The 19,144-nt window shown below is 34.8% G+C and overlaps 1 protein-coding gene across 1 annotated transcript in view; it reads left to right on the top strand.

The window, feature by feature from the left end:
• The first annotated feature begins 428 nt into the window (after positions 1–428).
• ADAMTS6 (ADAM metallopeptidase with thrombospondin type 1 motif 6) overlaps positions 429–19,144 on the top strand; it is a 266,740-nt gene continuing 248,024 nt past the window's right edge. Inside the window, exons 1-4 of the mRNA XM_060143008.1 lie at positions 429–525; positions 2,737–3,101; positions 13,137–13,305; positions 18,849–19,060. Of these exons, the coding sequence (XP_059998991.1) occupies positions 429–525; positions 2,737–3,101; positions 13,137–13,305; positions 18,849–19,060 (843 nt within the window). The remainder of the gene's footprint in view (positions 526–2,736; positions 3,102–13,136; positions 13,306–18,848; positions 19,061–19,144) is intronic.

The raw sequence follows: 19,144 nt of genomic DNA, 5'->3' as shown, positions 1-19,144 counted from the left end.
TAGTCTTGTGAATGTTTATTTAAACTATAAAGGGCAACAATGGTTTGATTTAATTATGTTATTTTGTAGTATGTCCTTTGGCAAGCATTCAACAATATAGATCTGTCCATTCAGAATATTTTTCAGTTAACTTAAATTTTTTTTTTCTAGGTTAAAAAATGGCCATACTTTAGTGACTAATCAGCCTAATGCTCTGCTTGTGAAAATTTTACCATCATTATCTTTTTCATTTTGGACTGAGAAAATGAATCCAGATACAGAAGAAAGTACGGGATGTTGGAAAAAAATACCCGTTAAACAGTGGAATATCTAATAACTAATCTGCAAGAAGTATTAAAGAAATAAAATTGTTATGCTTCGATTTTGGCATGGTATTGACTCTCTAGCGCATAGGTAGCCCTCTAAAAACTCATCCAGTTTTCTAAATTATGGAAATTTTGTGGAAGACGTTGACCTGGATTTTGAGCCTCGTCATGGCTTCATCGGAATTTCATAGTGACCACAGGCTTTCATACAGTTCTCAAGGTAGGATTCCTGCTTTTGAAACTGACAAAAAAAACATTGCTATTTATCTTACAAGAAAAGACTCTGAATATTTAGTTTGGATGAACGTTTTCTTTGGGATGTATGCTGGTAGGAGCGTAGGCCTACTGTGTCAATTCAGTGCTAGTTTCATAAATGTTAATGACTCTACAAGAGTTTGTTTAACTTGTCCTACTAGTATTTAATATCCAGTACATTTTAGAGTTGACTGGTCTTTCTTAGAAGATGATACACCTAGGCCTTTTCTTCTGAATTCTAAACTTTAATAGGGTTACTCATTGCCAGTATTTACAGGCAAGGTCATGTTCAAAAGGAATCCAAAGGTTTTTCTTGCAAAAGAGCAAGAAAGCAGGCAAATTCTGATATAAGATCCTTCTAATATGGACCCTTAGTGGAAAAATATGTTTCCAAACTTAAGAATTCTGATATAAGGACTGGAAACTAGATAAAAGAGTAAGAGTTACAAGAAGTTCAACTTTTCAGATTCTAACCCATAGGTCCCTATAATTTTAATCTGTAAAATTGAACTTCATATCATAGAAAAGATCTTAACAGAGGTCCCAGGAGTGAAGGTCATTTTGTTTTCCATGGACCAGTCCAATTCTTATGGAATTATTGAAAGCATACCTTTTGGATTCTCCTCCCATGAATGTATAGTTCATTTTTTTGGTGCTGATGAGCCAGATTTTCAAGGCTATTATAGATTGATGTATATATCTAGAAGTCCATATGTACAAAATGTGGCTCTCAAAGTAGATCAACAAAGCCATAGCATTTAGTATAAACTCTTATTTATGAGAAGTGAAATAAATATTATTTTTCAGTTTTTTTTCCATTTGGTCATGGTTTCATGGGAGTTTATATTTGTGGATGAACTTCATGTGTAGACAGTGAAGCAATTTGCAGACATTTGGTTCCACCTTAGTGATAAACTTAGCTAAAGGAAGATGTGGTTAAGAAGGTAGATTGGTAATATTTAGTACACCTAAGTGAGGAAAATATATTTAATAGTCCTCTGAATTTTTTGTCAATCTGATAATTAGTAAACAACTTTATTTTGATATAGTATACATACCATGTAATCACCCATTTAAAGTATACAATTCAGTGGTTTATAGTATATTCACAGAGTTGTACAACTATCATCACAAGCAATTTTAGAACATTTTCATTACCCAAAAAAGAAACTCTGAAATCATTAACAGTCACTCCCCAGTTCCCTCCAAACCAACTTACCCCCAGCCCTAGGCAACCTCTAACCTATTTCTCTCTGCAGAGATTTGCCTATTCTGTATATTTATATAAATGGAATTCTATGTGACTGGTTCCTTTCACTTAGCATAGTGTTTTTATAGTCTTAGATAATGAACTTTGATTATGAAGGCATTCACGTCATACCATGTATCAGTACTGCATTTCTTTCTGTTGTAGAATAATCTGTTGTATGAATATACCACGTATTATTATAACAATAATTATTATTGTTATAATTATTATTCATTTGTCAATTGATGGACATTTGGGTTATTTACCTCTTTTGGCTATTATGAATAATGCTGCTATGAACATTCATGTACAAGTTTTTGTGTTGATGTACATTTTCATTTCTCTTGTAAAAATACCTAAGAGTGGAATTGCTGGGTCAGGTGGTAGTTCTGTGTTTAACTTTTTGAGGAACTGCCAGACCGTTTTCCAAAGTGGCTGCTGTATTTTACATTGTAACTGATAATTTTAAAAAAAAAGAAAAAAATTCTACAAGACTGTAGAGATTCTATATAAACTCTTTTGGATAACTTTCATAAACATATTTTATCTGAATGAAATTCTGTTCTTTTACATATGTGTACTTTTCACTGTTTTTTGTTTCAATATAAAATATTCATATTTACTGTAGAATTTAGCTTTTAGAATTCATGTCTTTAAAATTAGATTTAAAAAAGAAAAATAGCCTTTCAAAATAATTTTAGAATTTTTTTTAAGGAATGGAATATTTGGAACTTAATTCATTTTGAGATTTTAAACTTCTGCTCTTTCATTTTTGTTTAATATAACATTTTTTGTCCATACCTCACATATAATGATACATAGTTTTAAGCAATATAGTTGTTGTTTATACTGCTACTTCTTTGTTCTGTTAAATTTTCTTTTCTTCCATGTGTTTTTTCCTGGATTCTCTGCCTTGTGATTACAAAGAGGAATTCCTGACTTATCTAGAACACTACCAGCTAACTATTCCAATAAGGGTTGATCAAAATGGAGCTTTTCTCAGCTTTACTGTGAAGAATGATAAGCACTCCAGGAGAAGACGGAGTATGGACCCTTTCGATCCACAACAGGCAGTATCTAAGTTATTTTTTAAACTTTCAGCCTATGGCAAGCACTTTCACCTAAACTTGACTCTCAACACAGATTTTGTGTCCAAACATTTTACAGTAGAATATTGGGGGAAAGATGGACCCCAGTGGAAACATGATTTTTTAGACAACTGTCATTACACAGGATACTTGCAAGATCAACGTAGTACAACTAAAGTGGCTTTAAGCAACTGTGTTGGGTTGGTAAGTAGATGTTATAATTTTAAATTTCTGATGGGAAAATAAATTCACAATATAAATGTCTTTCCTCAGATTAATAAAATATATACATATATATACATATATATATGTGTGTGTGTGTGTGTGTGTATATATATATATATATATATATACAGTTTATCTAGGGAAGGTAACATTCTAAAATTTTTTATTTCTGCTGCCTTTGCTTCTGATAATCCTTTTCATAATGTGTGCATTGACTTTTCAAAGTAAGAACAAATTTTAAAACCCCATATTATTAGTAGAAGAATGAATGAAACCTCACGTTTCCTTTTAGAGTTACATTTTTCTGTTCAAATAGGATATCCTTAATGCATATAAAAAACTCAATCATTATGAGGAGCTTAAGGGTATTGTATGTATGGATGTATATATTATGGCAGGAAACCATGACATGGATTGCCTCCTTAGGTCTCTTTCTATACTATCTTTCTCTGGTAATCAACATAGCTTAAAATTACGTATGACCTATTTAATGTTTATAAGTTCTTGAAGGAAAATCTTTTATATCAATGTCTCTTTATGAAGTAATTTTCCCTATATTTATCTGAAAATTGATAATAAATCTTATTTTACTTAGAAATTGGATTGCAAGAGTATAGGTTCTAGCCTGGGCATTTGAGTCCATTCTAGTCTAATGGTAAATACATAGTTCAAGGTGGCACATAGTAATGGTTGTAGAACAAAGCATGTTCTTCTACTTCTACTTCCTCTAGTTCACTCTTCCTTTACTGCTTTTATCCTGTTCAGGCTAGTATAGATGTTTCATTAAAGCTTTATCTGTTTAAAAGAGTACACACATTTTGATGCTCTCAACTCACATTTTCAGAAATTGTTTTTCTTCCTTACTCTATCACATCCATATCCTCATTTTTACTTCAGTATAAACAACTACATAATTAGAGTTGGGTTTAAATAGTTCTAAATTTGGAAGGAGTTTTACGAACCACCCAGTGGAGAAAAATTTTCACTATAGGTATACATAAGAATTTGCTCAGATTATCTATTTTCTTTAACTATTAATAAGTCAAAATGATTACTTAGATTTTAATATTTGGGTTTAATTCCTATAAAATAGACACATTGAATACATTCCTCACTAGCTTCTTTCTCTATAAGCAGTGTTAAGCTTTATATACAAAAGAGATTTATCTTTTTGAATAAAGATAAATTATCCAAAATAAATCTGTTTTAAAACTTCTTACATGTTAAAATGACATTTGCTGTTAAGTACAATAGAAAAATACTGTTCCTAGTCATTGACCAAGCTCTTTGAATTTGGCATTAACATTAATTATTGCCATTGATAATTTTAACAGGGTGGTGAAATGAATGGATTTGAGATTTAGGGGAAAAAAGCTAATTCTATTGTGAGATTTGAGGGAAGAGGAGTGATTGGAAATATGAAGATGAGTTAGATCATGTAGGAGATAATGAAGGCCTATAGCAAGACTATGGCCCTGGGAATGGAGAAGATAGAAAGAATTTGAACCACATTTTGGTGAGAAAATTTATAGGATTTGTGTCATTAATTTTTCTTCCCTGGCATAGAGTACATAGTAGATATTTAATAATATTTTTAAAAATTGAAATATCATTGAACTGGGTGTGGGATGAAGGAGAGAAAGTAATTGAAGTTGATTGAGGTTTCTCTTTTTGATGAGGCTGTATATGAACTTACTAGCAGAGAAAGGGAATGGTAGTAGAATGTTGGATTAGAAAGGAAGATAAAGAGAGTGATTCTGATATAGTAAATGTGAAGAATCTGAAGAAATAAAGGTTAAAGATGTCTAGTTGGCTTTTGGGAAATATAGCTCTGAAATTTAGAAGAGAATTTAATTCTGGAAACAGTTGAGAATTGCTGATATAAGTGACTACTGATGAAACGGTGAAAGATGTTGATGAGGCAAAAGTGAGAAGGTTGTAAATGGAAACTTTTCTATACTTAAGGGGATAGCAAAGTGTCATTCATCTATTTTTCATCCTCATTGAGACTTTCTGTGTGTCTTATTCTCTCTTATTTCTATTCGTTAACACCTGTTTTACTTTGCTTCCTATTGAAACTGCATGGTCCATGTTGACTCACTTTTTTTGTTGTTGTTGTTAATTTTTATTGGAGTATAGTTGCTTTACAATGTTGCTCGATCTAGGTGTGGTCTGCCAGGTTTGTCCACTAGTTACTATTTCCCCTTGGCAACTAATAAGGAATTTGTGAGCAGATACTTTGTGAGCAGATACTATGTAAATATCCTATTCTTCATCTCACTTTTACCCACCAGTTTTAGTAACCCTCGCCTTCATTCTTATTTTATATCATGTTACATTTTTAATCAAATGGAATATGTAAACAAGTTTTTCTAAAATCCCACTTTTCTAAGGCCCCTTTTAGCCAATTCTGTTTTTAATTGTTCTATATAAAATAGTTTTCAATGTAGAGATCGTTAGTGTTTTCTAATCATACTTCCTTACCCATAGTTTCAGTTTTACAATGCTTGCACCACTCAAAGGAAAAAATTCCTAACATTATAATCTATCAGTTGTTTAAAATAATGTTACTTTTTAGTTTGCTTTATATTTGAACCATTGCTTTCTTATTTAGGTTTTGTTTTTCTGGAGTTTCTAGTTACTTTTATTTTGTCTTATTGAGGAAAAAAAATGATTTCTTTACCAACTGATCAGTTTCATCCAGTTCCTTAGTCCTTATACCTATTGCTTGGAATATATTCCATTCTTCTTTGGAGGCATTTTTCTTGGAGTGTATGGGTTAATTAATTTCTTGAGCTATTACACTTCTCTCATCTTGGGATTTCTTTTTTCCTAGGTTAGTTCCACATCTTCTTCTTTCTGAGTTTACATCCTGGTTTTGTTGGAGAACATCTTCAAGTAATTACCTCAGAAAAGGTGCCTGAGAAGTAAAATTTCTGAGTCCTTGCCTATTTGAAAGTGACTTTATGTTACCCTCATGTTTGGTTAATAATTTAGTTGGATATAGAATTCTAGGTTCAAAAATAGTTTTCCTTCAGAACCATGGATGGTAGAATTGGAAAAGGGAAATATGGGGTATCAAATTTATCTCTATGGTTTTATATCTTAGGAAAAGATTTAAAGAGCTAAAAAAAATTGGCATTGATACATTTTGGGTGGCAGATAGAAGTCTGCTTCTTGTTCTTTTCCTCTTCTTTTAAAAGTTTTTTTTTCAATATGATATGCTTTTCTCCTATCCTTCCTGTTTCAAGAATTTTATAAATAATGTGGTAAGCTGTGGGTCTTCTTTCCTGACCCCTATTTTGTATTTGATGGGTGATTTCAATTTAAAGACCCTCCTTCAACTTAGAGAAATTTAAAAAAATATTTCCTTAGTGATTTTATCTCCTTGTCCCTCACCACCCCATTCTGTAATTGGTTTTCTGCTTCTCTTATCTCTCTTCCCCCCTTTTTTTTCTGTTCTAAGTTCTATGAGATTTTCCTACTTTTGCTTTAATTGATTTACAAATTATAGCAGTCATATTTCTAATTTTCAACAGATCTTTCCTGCATTGTTTCTTTCTTCATATTTTGTTCTTATTTGATGAAAAATGATTTTCTTCTATCTCTCTAAGATACTAAAGACTATAAACCTAGTTTAAAAAGACCAATGACCCCATTAGACTTTCTATTCATTTAGTTATGTTCATAGTTGCTTCTCTACTTTTTCCATTATTAATTCATCCATTCACCAAGTGCTTATAAGTACCTACCATGTAACAGGCACTGTTCTAGGTGCTAGGAGTACAACAGTGAACAAAACAAGAATCCCTGTTATTGTATAGCTTGCATTCTAGTGGAGGAGATACACAATAAGATAAATAAATAAAAATCATAATATGTTGGATACTGATAAGTTCTAATGTAGAAAAAATATTGAGTAAAGACCTTAAAAGAAATGAGGAAAGGAATACTGACATCTGAGAGATAAGATTTCCAGGTGGAAATCTTCAAGTACAAAGGTCTGATCTGAGAGTGTTTGAGGAACAGCAAGAAGACTACCATGGCTAGAGCTAAGTGAGAGAGAGGAAGAGTAATGGAAGGTGAAGTTAGAAAGGAAACTTGGGGGCCAGTTGTTAGGTTTTAGAGGACACAGTTAGGATAGAATCAATGATGATTCCAAGCTTGGGGCCTGAGCAACTAGAAGAAAATAGCAGCCAACACATGAGATGAGAAAGACTCAGACATTAACTGAGATGGAAAAGCTTAGGAGGAGTAGGTTGGGGGGTGGTATATATCATAGCTTCAGTTAGACATGTTAAACTTGAGATATTGTATAGGATGCTGGGTATCCAAGCCTGGAGTTCAGGAGAGAGATGTGTGTTATGAAGTTATTTTGGGGGTCATCTATATAAATATAAATGACATTTAAAGCCAGGAGATTATGTGAAATTGCTTAAGGGAGAGTATATATAGAATAAATAAGAGGTCTAAGGACTGAGCCTTTGGGTGCTCCAAGGGGTTAAGGAGGTCAGAAAGATGTGGAGGGGACAGCAAAGAACTGTGGAGTAAGAAGGTTGAAGGAAAACCAGGCAAATATCCTAGAAGCTAAGAGAAGGAAGTATTTCAAGGGAAAAATGCTGCTGAGTCAAAATAAGAGTATGACTGAACACCAATCATTGAATTTATCAGTGAAGAAGTTATTGATGACCTTGGCAAAAGCAGTTTTGGTGAAGTCATAGTGGGGTTTGGAAAAGAGGCAAAAGCCTGATGTGAGTAGGTTTGAGAAGGAATGGGAGGGCTTCCCTGGTGGTGCAGTGGTTGAGAGTCCGCCTGCCGATGCAGGGGACACGGGTTCGTGCCCCGGTCCAGGAAGATCCCACATGCCGCGGAGCTGCTGGGCCTGTGAGCCATGGCCGCTGAGCCTGTGCTCCGCAGCGGGAGAGGCCACAATAGTGAGAGGCCCGCGTACTGCAAAAAAAAAAAAAAAAAAAAAAAAGGAATGGGAGAAGAGTAAAGAATATATAGACAATTATTTTGAGGACTTTTGGAAAAGCAAGAAATGATCGGTTCCTGCAGGCAGAAGTGGGAGTCTTTATCATTTTGTTTTATAAAAATGAGAATGATTGTGTAAAGAGAAGAGAAATTTCTGGAGTGAATTCTTTGATAGGCGAGAAGGGATGAAATCATCTACATAAATCGAATAATTGTTCTTATCTAGGAGAATGGACAGTTCATCCATAATAACAGGAAATAATATAGAACATATGGACATGAGATGCAGGTAGGTTGGTATTTGCGGTTGTAGAAGTTTGCAGGAGGTTGTGTGCTGTTTTCTATTGGAATGGAAGATGGAAAGATGAGGTGTTAGGGGATTAAGTAGAGAGGAGAAAGTATGAAATATTTATCCCAGAGAGCAGGATACTGAATGAACTAGAGAAACATAGTATAATTGCCATGAAGCGTCAAGGACACAGTTGAGATTTGTGATGATGGATTTAAAGGAAGACTAGTCTAAGGTAAGATGGACAAGTTATTCAAAGGAGAGGAAGCCAAGGAAGTGAGAGGACAGGGATTGAAGAGACCATCTATGTAAGTAGTTCTTAAGCTGGGGTCTATGGATAGAATTCAGGGGGTTTGTTAACTGGAATGGGGAAAATTTCATCTTTATCTTTACTAATTCTTAAGTGAAATTTAACATTTCCTTCAGTTAACAATATAGGTAACAAGCCAGTAAAGTAATAGCAGTACCTGTAACTTTGTCTTGATAGAAATGATATTTTCATATCATGTTACAGTTTTTGCAGGTCCCTTAAAATATTATTTATGTTAATCACTATTGTGAAATTATAGTAGTTATTAGATCTATTGCAAAGCTTCTTATTTAAAGAGTTACAAAAAGGCATATGTATTACTATATTACATTTTTTAAATATTTTGATAACTGTATTTCATTATAATTGGTTTTATTTATTATCCTATATATTTCTTTTGCATTTAAGATATTATTCTGAGAAGTGGTCCCCAGGCTTCACGCCTAGACCTTCAGAGGGATTCAGGGCACGTGCACACACACAAATTTTAAGAACCAATGATATAAGAAGATACTGAAGTCAACAATTATTCAGGAGTGGTATTGCAAAGGGTGACAGTGACCCAGAAGCTAAGATCTTTGAGGAATGAGGAAAGTGACTTTGGGTCAGTAGATAACTACAGCTAGCAGAGGGAGAAGGTGATGGTATGGGATTTGAAGGTGGTAAGGTTTTTTCTTTTTTTGGAGAGAGGGATAATTGTTTAGAAATGGCAATGAGTACAAGAACTCTTAACCCTACCTCCAGGTCCAATAGGAGGTATGTAGGAGAGAAAGTAGCCACCATTCCAGAAGATTACAGGGAAGAAAGAATGTTATCTAGGGAGATTCAGGTTTTTGTTTGAGCAAGATGAAGTGAACATTCACAGATGAGGCTGAGTGTATAGGAGATTTTGTATATAATTGACCTTGAGTTTGAGAGGGTACAGCAGAAGTGTTTTAAATGGTGAAGGGGGAAGTAGAAGATGGGATTAGAAAACATGATGTACTTAACCATATGGGGAGTAGAATCCAGGGGATGGACCTTGGGCATTTTGAAGGGACTGGCATGACAAGGCAAGGGGGCATGATGAGATTAATCCTGATGGTCCGGAGGCCAGCAGTGTAGAGGTGAGTGGGGATGCTGAGGGAAGTGGGAGTAGGACTCTTGCTAGGCATGCACAGATTTCTGGGACTCCCACCTAACTCAGGTCCTCTATCATCTGGCCTCCAGCTCCTTTCTAATCTCATAATCATTTTCCCCTTCCCTCCCTTTAGCCACAGTAGCTCCTTGCTGTTTCTCAAATACTGCATGCCTGCTCCTACCCCGTTGCCTCTGCACTTGCCATTCCCACTGTCTGATCTGCTCTTTCCCAAGATATCTGTTTGGCACGCTCCTTCACTTTATTCAAGTTTCTGTTCAAATATCACCTTATTATAGAGGATGTTCCTGACCATCCTAAATAGTTTATATAATTCTCTCTGTCCTCTGATGACTTTCTGTCCTCTTACTGCTTTATTTTTCTTCTTGACATTTCTTACTACCTGATTGATTATTTATTTATATAATGAATTATTTATATAATGAATGACTTTTTTCTACCTCTTCCCACCAAAATGTAAGCTCCATGATAGAGCCAGAACCTTGTTTTTTTCACTTTTGTATTCCCACCACCTAGAACAGTACCTGCCATGTGATAGGCACTCAAAACATACTTGGTGAATGAATAGACAAAGTTAGAAGCACCCCTCAGGGGACTTCCCTGGTGGTCCAGTGGTTAAGACTCTGTGCTCCCAATGCAGGGGCCCTGGGTTCGATCCCTGGTCAGGGAGCTAAGATCCCACATACCGCAACTAAGCCCACGTGCCGCAACTAGAGAGCCTGCACGCTGCAGTGAAGACCCAGCACAGCCAAAATTAATTAATTAATTTTAAAAAAAGAAGAAGAAGCAACACTCAGAGGATAAGGGAATTATAGTGGCTAAGAGTCCAGTCTCCAAAGATAGTTGAGTGAATTTGTTACTTAGCTTTGCTCAGTGTAGGTTTCTCATCTGCCAAGTAGAGCTGATAGTAGTACTTACTTCATAGAGCTATTAAGATTAAATGAGATAATGAGTGTAAACATTTTACAGAGTACCTAACTCTGGATTTTCTTCCAGGGCCTTTCCGTTCTTGAAATTAGAGATTTTATTTACTTACCAAGTTTCTGACTCTGTTTTTCTCCAGCAACCTGAGTTTTTTGCTGAGGACCTTTTGACATCTTCTGCCCATAGTCCAGCATCACATGACTTTAGTGCTCTCCCTTTTCTGGGCAGTACTCTAGACACTTATCAAAACTTCTTATACAAGCCCTCTCTTCTGCATGTGCCCTCTTTTCTTCAGGAGCCTTGCTCAGTTTGCTATTACTTTGTTAATCTTGATGGTAAAGTAATTCATGATCAGGTATTAGAATTTGTTACTGGCGTATTATATTATTCCTGTCAGTATTTGCATTTAATTTAGGGACTAATATCCTAAAAGTAAAGCAACAGTGGTGAAAATAATGTGAAGTGACTAGGTCTGCTTTTTTTTTCTTTTTGCGGTACGCGGGCCTCTCACCATTGTGGTCCCTCCCGTTGCGGAGCACAGGCTCCGGACGCGCAGGCTTAGCGGCCATGGCTCACGGGCCCAGCCGCTCCGCGGCATGTGGGATCTTCCCGGACCGGGGCACGAACCCGCGTCCCCTGTATCGGCAGGTGGACTCTCAACCACTGCGCCACCAGGGAAGCCCTAGGTCTGCTTTTTTGTTTTTTGCATTCTTTAGCTGATTTCATGTAGGTGGCTGCCAACTTCATCTGTAAGTTAGAGCAACTCTGATTATGTCTTATTTTTCTTTCCAAGCATGTGGTACTTAGCATGAATTTCCCTAAACAGAATCATAGAGGTTTAGATTCAAAGGGATCTTAGAGATTATCTGGACCAGAGGTTTTTAGCTTTTTTTTTCTTTTTAAATCGGCAAAATTCTTTTCTCAAATGAAATGTTATGTGGAAACTTAATATATAGATTAATAAAAACACAGCTGATTCCTAATCCCAGGAATCCAAGCCATGTAGGTCTACCTTTGTTGTCTGGGGCAGTCCCCTAAGGGCACTTCCATGGAACCCTTAGGGCTCCCTAGAGTGCTGTTTTAAAACCACTAATTTACACCAACCCTTTCATTTTTCCAGCTGAGGAAATACGCTCAGAGAATTTATGTTTTATCCAGTGTTACAGGGTAAATTAGTTGGGTTAAGAACAGTCCTCACATGTGCCATTCTTAGGAAAACACTATTAGACAAGGATGGAAGTTCTTATTTCTGATGTAGATAACTTACTATCTCATTTCTTTTAATCAGCAAATTTTATTTGCTGTATATACTACATATGAGACATTTTCTATGGGTGTAACTGATACCAAGAAACCCTTTCTTTAAGAGAGCAAATAGTATGGTTGGGAAAATAAAACATGCAGTTGGAAAGTTATACCAAATTTAAATACAGATTCAAGACCTGAGATGTAGCAAAGCATAATAGAATTAATTAAAAATAAATGATACCAATAATAAGCTCTGTTGGAGATCAGAGGAGGCTGATGCTACTGCAGTTGGACTCAAAAAAAGTTTTAAAGAGGAGCTATGACTGAGCTAAGTAGGACTTGGCTAAGTAAATAGATGTAAGGCTATATAATACTGTAAATAAGAGCAGAGCTTTGTGGGAATACCAGTGCCTTCACTTACCTCTATATAATGATGGGCAGGTTCTTAACCTCTGAACCTATTACTTCATCTACAAAATGGGGATGTATGGGACATATATGAATTAAGGACATATATACTGGTGTAACATAAAACTTTAAATGGGAGTAGTTTATCACAATAGTTTATTTCTCCCTTATGTGTGTCTAGTTTGGACAGCTTTCCATGAGGTCAGTCAGGGACTCATGTTCTTTCTCTTTTGGCTTCCACCTTTCCTAGGTCTTTTCTCAGAGAGAGTAGAGAATTCCACTGGAGAGGTTCTCGGAGGGTGGGCCTGAAAGTGGTATATGCTCTGCCTATTTTCTATTGGCCAAAACTCAGTTACAAAGCTATACCTAAACACATAGGAGTCAGTTAAGTTGTGTGCACAATTTGGAAAGGAAATAAGTCTTAGTGAACATACAAGAGGTCTCTGCTACCTCACATCGTTATTGGGAAGATTAGAGGAAATAATGTATGTGTTATGCTTAGTACACGGCATAGCATGTAAAAGTATTTAAACATCCTTTTTAAAGAATAGGAAAATTTATATAATGTTTTGCTGAGTATAGATAATTCACTAAATTTCTATTAACATGTGTTTTAACCTCCTTTTTGGAGAGATATCAGTTTATTTTTGACTCCTGGTAATAATACTAATTAATATTTAAAATGATTCTTCTTGGTAAATTCTTTGTTTCTTTTTCTTTTAGCATGGTGTTATTGCTACAGAAGATGAAGAATATTTTATTGAACCATTAAAGAATACCACAGAGGACTCCAAACATTTTAGTTATGAAAATGGCCATCCTCATGTTATTTACAAAAAGTCTACCCTTCAACAACGGCATCTATATGATCACTCTCATTGTGGGGTTTCGGGTGAGTGTGGGGCTTTTAGAAAGTATAGTCTTGTATTGCCACTTTCTTCTGGCACGTAAGGTAAGATTAATAATAAAAGTAAACAGGAATTTGAGTAATTAGAATGATAATGTCCAGAGTCCTCTTAAAATATGTCACCTATTGATAGTTTTAAGTCAATTTTGGAAGCTCTTAAGAAGTCCGTAAAATACAAACCTGTGTAAAATTTGATATTTTTTTCTTAGAAGGGGAAACCTTATTTTATCCAGGTAATAGTTACAGCTTTCATGCACAGGTGTTCCATAGTACTCTGTGCTGTTTGGTTTGCCTGATATTTTTCTGCTAGTGGTGGGAATCTAAACATTTGAATAAGACTTGAAGAGTCTTAAAGGTAGTATTCAAAGATAGTGTTAGTTAGAGTACTATAGAAATACATAATAGGGACAACAAACCTAGCCTTTAGTGATCAAAGAAGACTTCAGGGAGGAAGTGACTTTTAAGCTGAGGGAGTAATGGGTAGAGTGTTCCATATAAAGGGAATAGCATTTACAAAGATTCTGAAACAAAAGAGAGAATGTCACATTCCAGGAACTGACAGTTCATATAACTGGATATTAGAGAAGGGGTGAGATTCATAGTGGTTGGGGGGGAGTGGTCATGAGAGGTGAAACTGGAGAGATAAAAAGTGGCCAAATCACAAAGGGCTTGTAAACCACTTCGAGGAGTTTACCTTCAGTATACTGGAATCCTACTGAAAGGTTTTATGCAGTAGAAATCACATGATCAGATTTGGGTTTTAAAAAGATTACTCTGGCAACCATATGGAGACTGATTTAGAGAAGAGAAAGACTAGGGTAGGGAGTTAGGAGGCTGTTTAGTCTAAAGATTAGAAAGCTTAGAGAAATAGAGGATATAGCATAACATAGTAGAAAGAACATGGGCTTTGGCATACTTGTGGACAAATTATCCAACCTCTCTGAGTACTCCTTTCAGCACACATTAGTTACTCAGTACAATGGTAGCTATCATTATTATTGGGATGACTTTCTCTAGCATTTAAAGAGCCACTATATTAAAAAAAAAAAAAGGAGTAGATTTATTCCATGTAGTTCTAGTAGCTGGAACTAGGAGCAGAATATTTCAGAAGGAGATTTCAGCTCAATACAGAGAAGAGTTCACCAACAAGTAAATTTAATAAAAAATAGAATGGGTTCAACAGGTAGATTTGTTATAATGGAATGGGTTGCCTTGTGAATTAGTGAATGCATCACGCTCTTGTTTCTTCTCTGTATCCTTATAGGCTCTTTTACTTCTGCTTCAAGTACAATTGTTCTTTGGAGTTCTCATTCTCCATACTCTCTTCTTGAGTCATCTCTGAGGCTTTTAATTATGAGAGGTTCTTGTTGGTCAAGAATAATTGGTACTAGAAAAAGGTCACTTAAAGTGAATCTAGTTGAGGCATGAAATACAGTGTCATGGTAAATAATGAAAAAAGGTTTGATTTGTCTTTGAAATGAATAAAGAAGCTAAACATTATGGAAATAGTTTATCTTATATTTAACAAAATTTAGGCTATAAGTACAACTTTATATAAATTTTTTAAAAACTAGGATTCATATATTTAGCTGTTTATGGTCATATAATTTTCCCACCATTTTTTCCATAACATGATGTTTAAAGATCACCTTTTGCAAAAATATTTAAAGATTTCATCATATTCTGAAAGGTATCTCTTAACTGTTTGAGATTCAGGTTATCCTCTTTTGAAGTGCCTATTTCGTTACTAACTGGTATTTACCAGGCAGAGCCTTATTTTTCAATGGTTTAGGCATGAATCAGGCAGTTCTCCAAATCTACTTTTATTGCCATCATAGACCACTGTAATGACTTTCTATCTAGTCTTCCTATCTCCAGGTTTGTCCTTTTCTGTCTTTAGTCAAGTCTATCTCCTAATTCTGGCTTACACACCTTCACTGGCTTCCCAATAGTGGGATTATAGTAGTAGCTCCCTAAATTCCGTGGGAATGTCACTAGATGTTATTGGGGAAAAAATCACTTTATGTTTAATAAGTTTGAGAAATGTCTGGTTAAGAACTACCTTAATTGTGATACTAGCTCAACAACGTCGTTCAAGTGAGATATGCTGTTATAGGCATACACATTGCCAGTTAATCTGTTAATCAGGAACTCAAGTTTATATCAGAATATAAGATATGAAAACCCTCTTGACAGTGGGTATTTTTATCTCGTATTCAAATATGAATTTTCCCATTCTAATTAGATTTAAGCTATTGATTAAAATTTTTTTATGAAAGTAATATCTGTTCTTTGTAGAAATTTTAGAAAATACAGGATAAAAAGAAAAATAAAAAAGAGAATGAAAGTTGCTCTTTTACCACCCAGAGATAACTGAATGTTCTTATAGTCTATTCATATAGATATTATTTTGTCTTTATACCTGCATTATCTACTTATGTATTTATTAAATAAATATTAATTTAGCATGCATATGCAAGACTATTCTCAGTGCTGGGATGCAGCAACAAATAAAGCAGGAAAACTCCTTACTCCAAGGGATCTTATATTCTAGTGAGGAGAGACAGTTAACTAAATAAGCATTTAAACAAAACATAAATACATGGCCAACCGTCAAGAAGTAGTAAGTGAGTAGTGAAAAATAAACCAGATCAGGGACTTCCCTGGTTGTCCAGTGGTTAAGAATCCGCCTTCCAATGCAGGGGATGCAGGTTCGATCCGTGGTCAGGGAAGTAAGGTCCCACATGCCGCGGGGCGCTAAGTCCTCGGGCCGCAGCTACTGAGCCTGTGCGCTCTAGAGCCTGCACGCCGCAGTGAAAGATCCCTCATGCTGCAACGAAGATCCCGCATGTCGCAACTAAGACCCGATGCAGCCAAATAAATACATAAATATTAAAAAAAGAAATAAAAATAAACCAGATCAATGAGATAATTTTGCATGGCTGTATATATTAAAGATATTTTGAGATTGATCAAAAACTCAAAATTATATTTCAGATGACAGAGATCTATGTACTTGGCCTTGGGGGAAAAGTTCTTTATTGTATATGTTTGTGGAGGAATGTTTTCTTTAACATTCAATACTCAATCCAAAATTAAACTGAGCAAAGCACATGTAATGAGTATCATTTGAACTACTAATCTCTATTTTGGAACAAAATAAAACAAGTCAGTTGTGTATTTTATTTTAGACTAAAAGAGATATTCATTACAGATCATTGAACTTAACATTAAGCAGTCAGTTGACAATTATAAAATGTAGATATTGTTTTGTAATGATCTAATCATGCGGGAAAGATTGTAATCTTTAGAATGAAACTAAAGATGTTACCTTTTTAGATTTTATTCATTCAGTATGCATGTGTGTATATTACATATATTTATCAGACTACAAATCTTTTGAGTATAACGATTATAACTTTTCACTTATGAATGTCCATCAAATACACTGTATATATATATTTCTGATGGAGCAATAGCCAAGCAAACTAACAATTAAAAAGCTAAAAAGTTGAAAATTGTGAATATGATGATAACAGCAGCTACCTTATACTAAATCCTATCAAATGAGAAACACTATTGCTAAGTGTTTATGTTGCCCAATGATGGTCTAATTCTTTATACAATACTTTAAATAAAAATAAGGAGAAATTGAATGAGAGTGAAAATTATCAAAATAATGGAAATTCTATCCTGTATTTAGACATTTAAGCTGTCCAGCCAGAGGAAGGAGAAGACTAGGCATGATTTGAATACATGAGTGGTTTCATGATCACAGAAAACTGAGCAAGAGAAATTGGAGTAATGTTAATGCAGAAAAGATTTGGCTGTCTCATAACGATATTACCACAAACCCAATGGCTTAAGCAATACACTTTTATTATCTCACATTTTCTGTGGACCAGGAATCTGTGTATGTATAGGTTATTTATTTAACCTCAGCCAGGGCTGGGTTCTTATCCAGAGTCTTTACTGGGGAAGAATTCACTTCCTCACACCCATGGTTGTTGGCAGCATTCAGTTCCTTGCTGTCATAGGACTGAAAACTAGTTTCTGGCTGGTTGTTTGCCAGAGGCCACCTCTGGAATGTACAATGTACAATTCACCAACTTGGTTGTTTCCTTCCTCTAAGTCAGCAAGGGAATGACTTTAGTAAGATGTTACAATATTATGTAACATAGGTATGTAGTCATATACATGTAATCATGTACATCCCATCATCTTTCCTGTCTTCTGTTGGTTGGAAGCAAGTCACAGGTCCGGCTCATACTCAAGGGAGGAGATGAGGACACAGGAGGTTATGGGAGCCACCTTAAGAGTCTGTCTGCCACAGTGGTCATAGGGGAATACTCACTGGCTGTCTTGGGGATATGCTATTGAATTAAGAAGTAGTATATTTCTGCCTCTCTTCACCTTTAGGAATAAAGACACTCATTTAATTTATATGAGTTTCAAAAGTATTTGACTGATGCTTCTCATGGTCATTTCCATCTCTTATTTCTTAAAATTTATAACTTCTCTCAAAGTAATTTTTAAAAGGGAAAGGCTGAAGAAAAACAGTATAGTGCCACTTTCTGTCAAGTAGATTATATAGATTACTCTAACTTTTCGTAACTAAATTTTTCAGTAAGTGGCGGTTAGAAAGATTTCCTGTTCAATATAAGGATATGAAAGTGAGATATACAGAGGACCTGTACTTGCTCAAGTTTATTAAATGAAGATGAATATAAATGAGGCAAGTGTTTACAAATGCCATAGTACTAAAAGGTTTCCTCTGTGCTGAAGGACCAAGTATCTAGAAATCAAAGGATAAAGCTGCAATCCACACTGAAATGTGGTTTAAAGTGAGTTATGTCGGAATCATTGTCTTTCAACTCTCAGTCTAATGCCATTGACCTCTAGGTTATGGAAAAGGAATACTTTGGGTACTTTGTCAGGATAAATAGTTGTAGAATACAAAATTAAATGAAAAAGATAATTCACAGCCTTTTAGATTTGAGATTTCTAGAGCAGTATAGAATTGCTCTATTAAGATAGTTTAATAAAAGCATCTTACTTTAAAATAAATGCTCAAAAAGCATTTTAGGAATAGATTTTTGCAACATTAATATTCTTCATCAGAACTGTCTTAGGCTGTTTAGAAAGTCAATGCTTTAGTTGCTTTTTAAACAACTTTAAATGATTTTTTTAAGTACATATTCTAAATTTAAAAGTATTATGACATAATCACTCACTGGAAAAATATGAAATGATTATTTGAAGATTCCTTTTTTAAAGTAAACTATTAGATTTATTTTGTTTTGTTTTCATGAGCAGTTGAATGTTATTAATTTTTTCAGGTAATATGATTATTTTGAAAAATTTGAAGTTTAATTTTTTCACTACTGCATTTCCTCATCCCCTTCCCTCACTTTGAAAAATCTTAGTGTGTTAGAGAATTTATGAGAAGTATGTCTACATGAAAACTCCATGAATAAATACGTTTAATTAGTGAACCTATGTGAACTAGATAATTGTTTTTATTGTAGACCTCCTAAGAAGTGGCAAACCTTGGTGGTTGAATGACACATCTGCTTTTCCTTCTTCACTACCAATTAATGGCATACATATCCACCAGAGACAGAAGAGATCAGTAAGCATTGAGCGGTTTGTGGAGACATTAGTAGTGGCAGACAAAATGATGGTGGGCTACCATGGCCGCAAAGACATTGAACATTACATTTTGAGTGTGATGAATATTGTAAGTTTGATCCCTCTATATAATTTTTAACTTAATAGTTTGTTATGGTTTTTGACTAAGGTCATGGATTTTTATTGTGAAATA

The sequence above is a fragment of the Lagenorhynchus albirostris genome, chromosome 3, assembly GCF_949774975.1.
Source record: "Lagenorhynchus albirostris chromosome 3, mLagAlb1.1, whole genome shotgun sequence".
In the NCBI taxonomy this organism is placed as follows: domain Eukaryota; kingdom Metazoa; phylum Chordata; class Mammalia; order Artiodactyla; family Delphinidae; genus Lagenorhynchus; species Lagenorhynchus albirostris.
The sequence above is the reverse complement of the archived record's forward strand: the minus strand, read 5'-3'. Positions and strand labels throughout refer to the sequence as shown.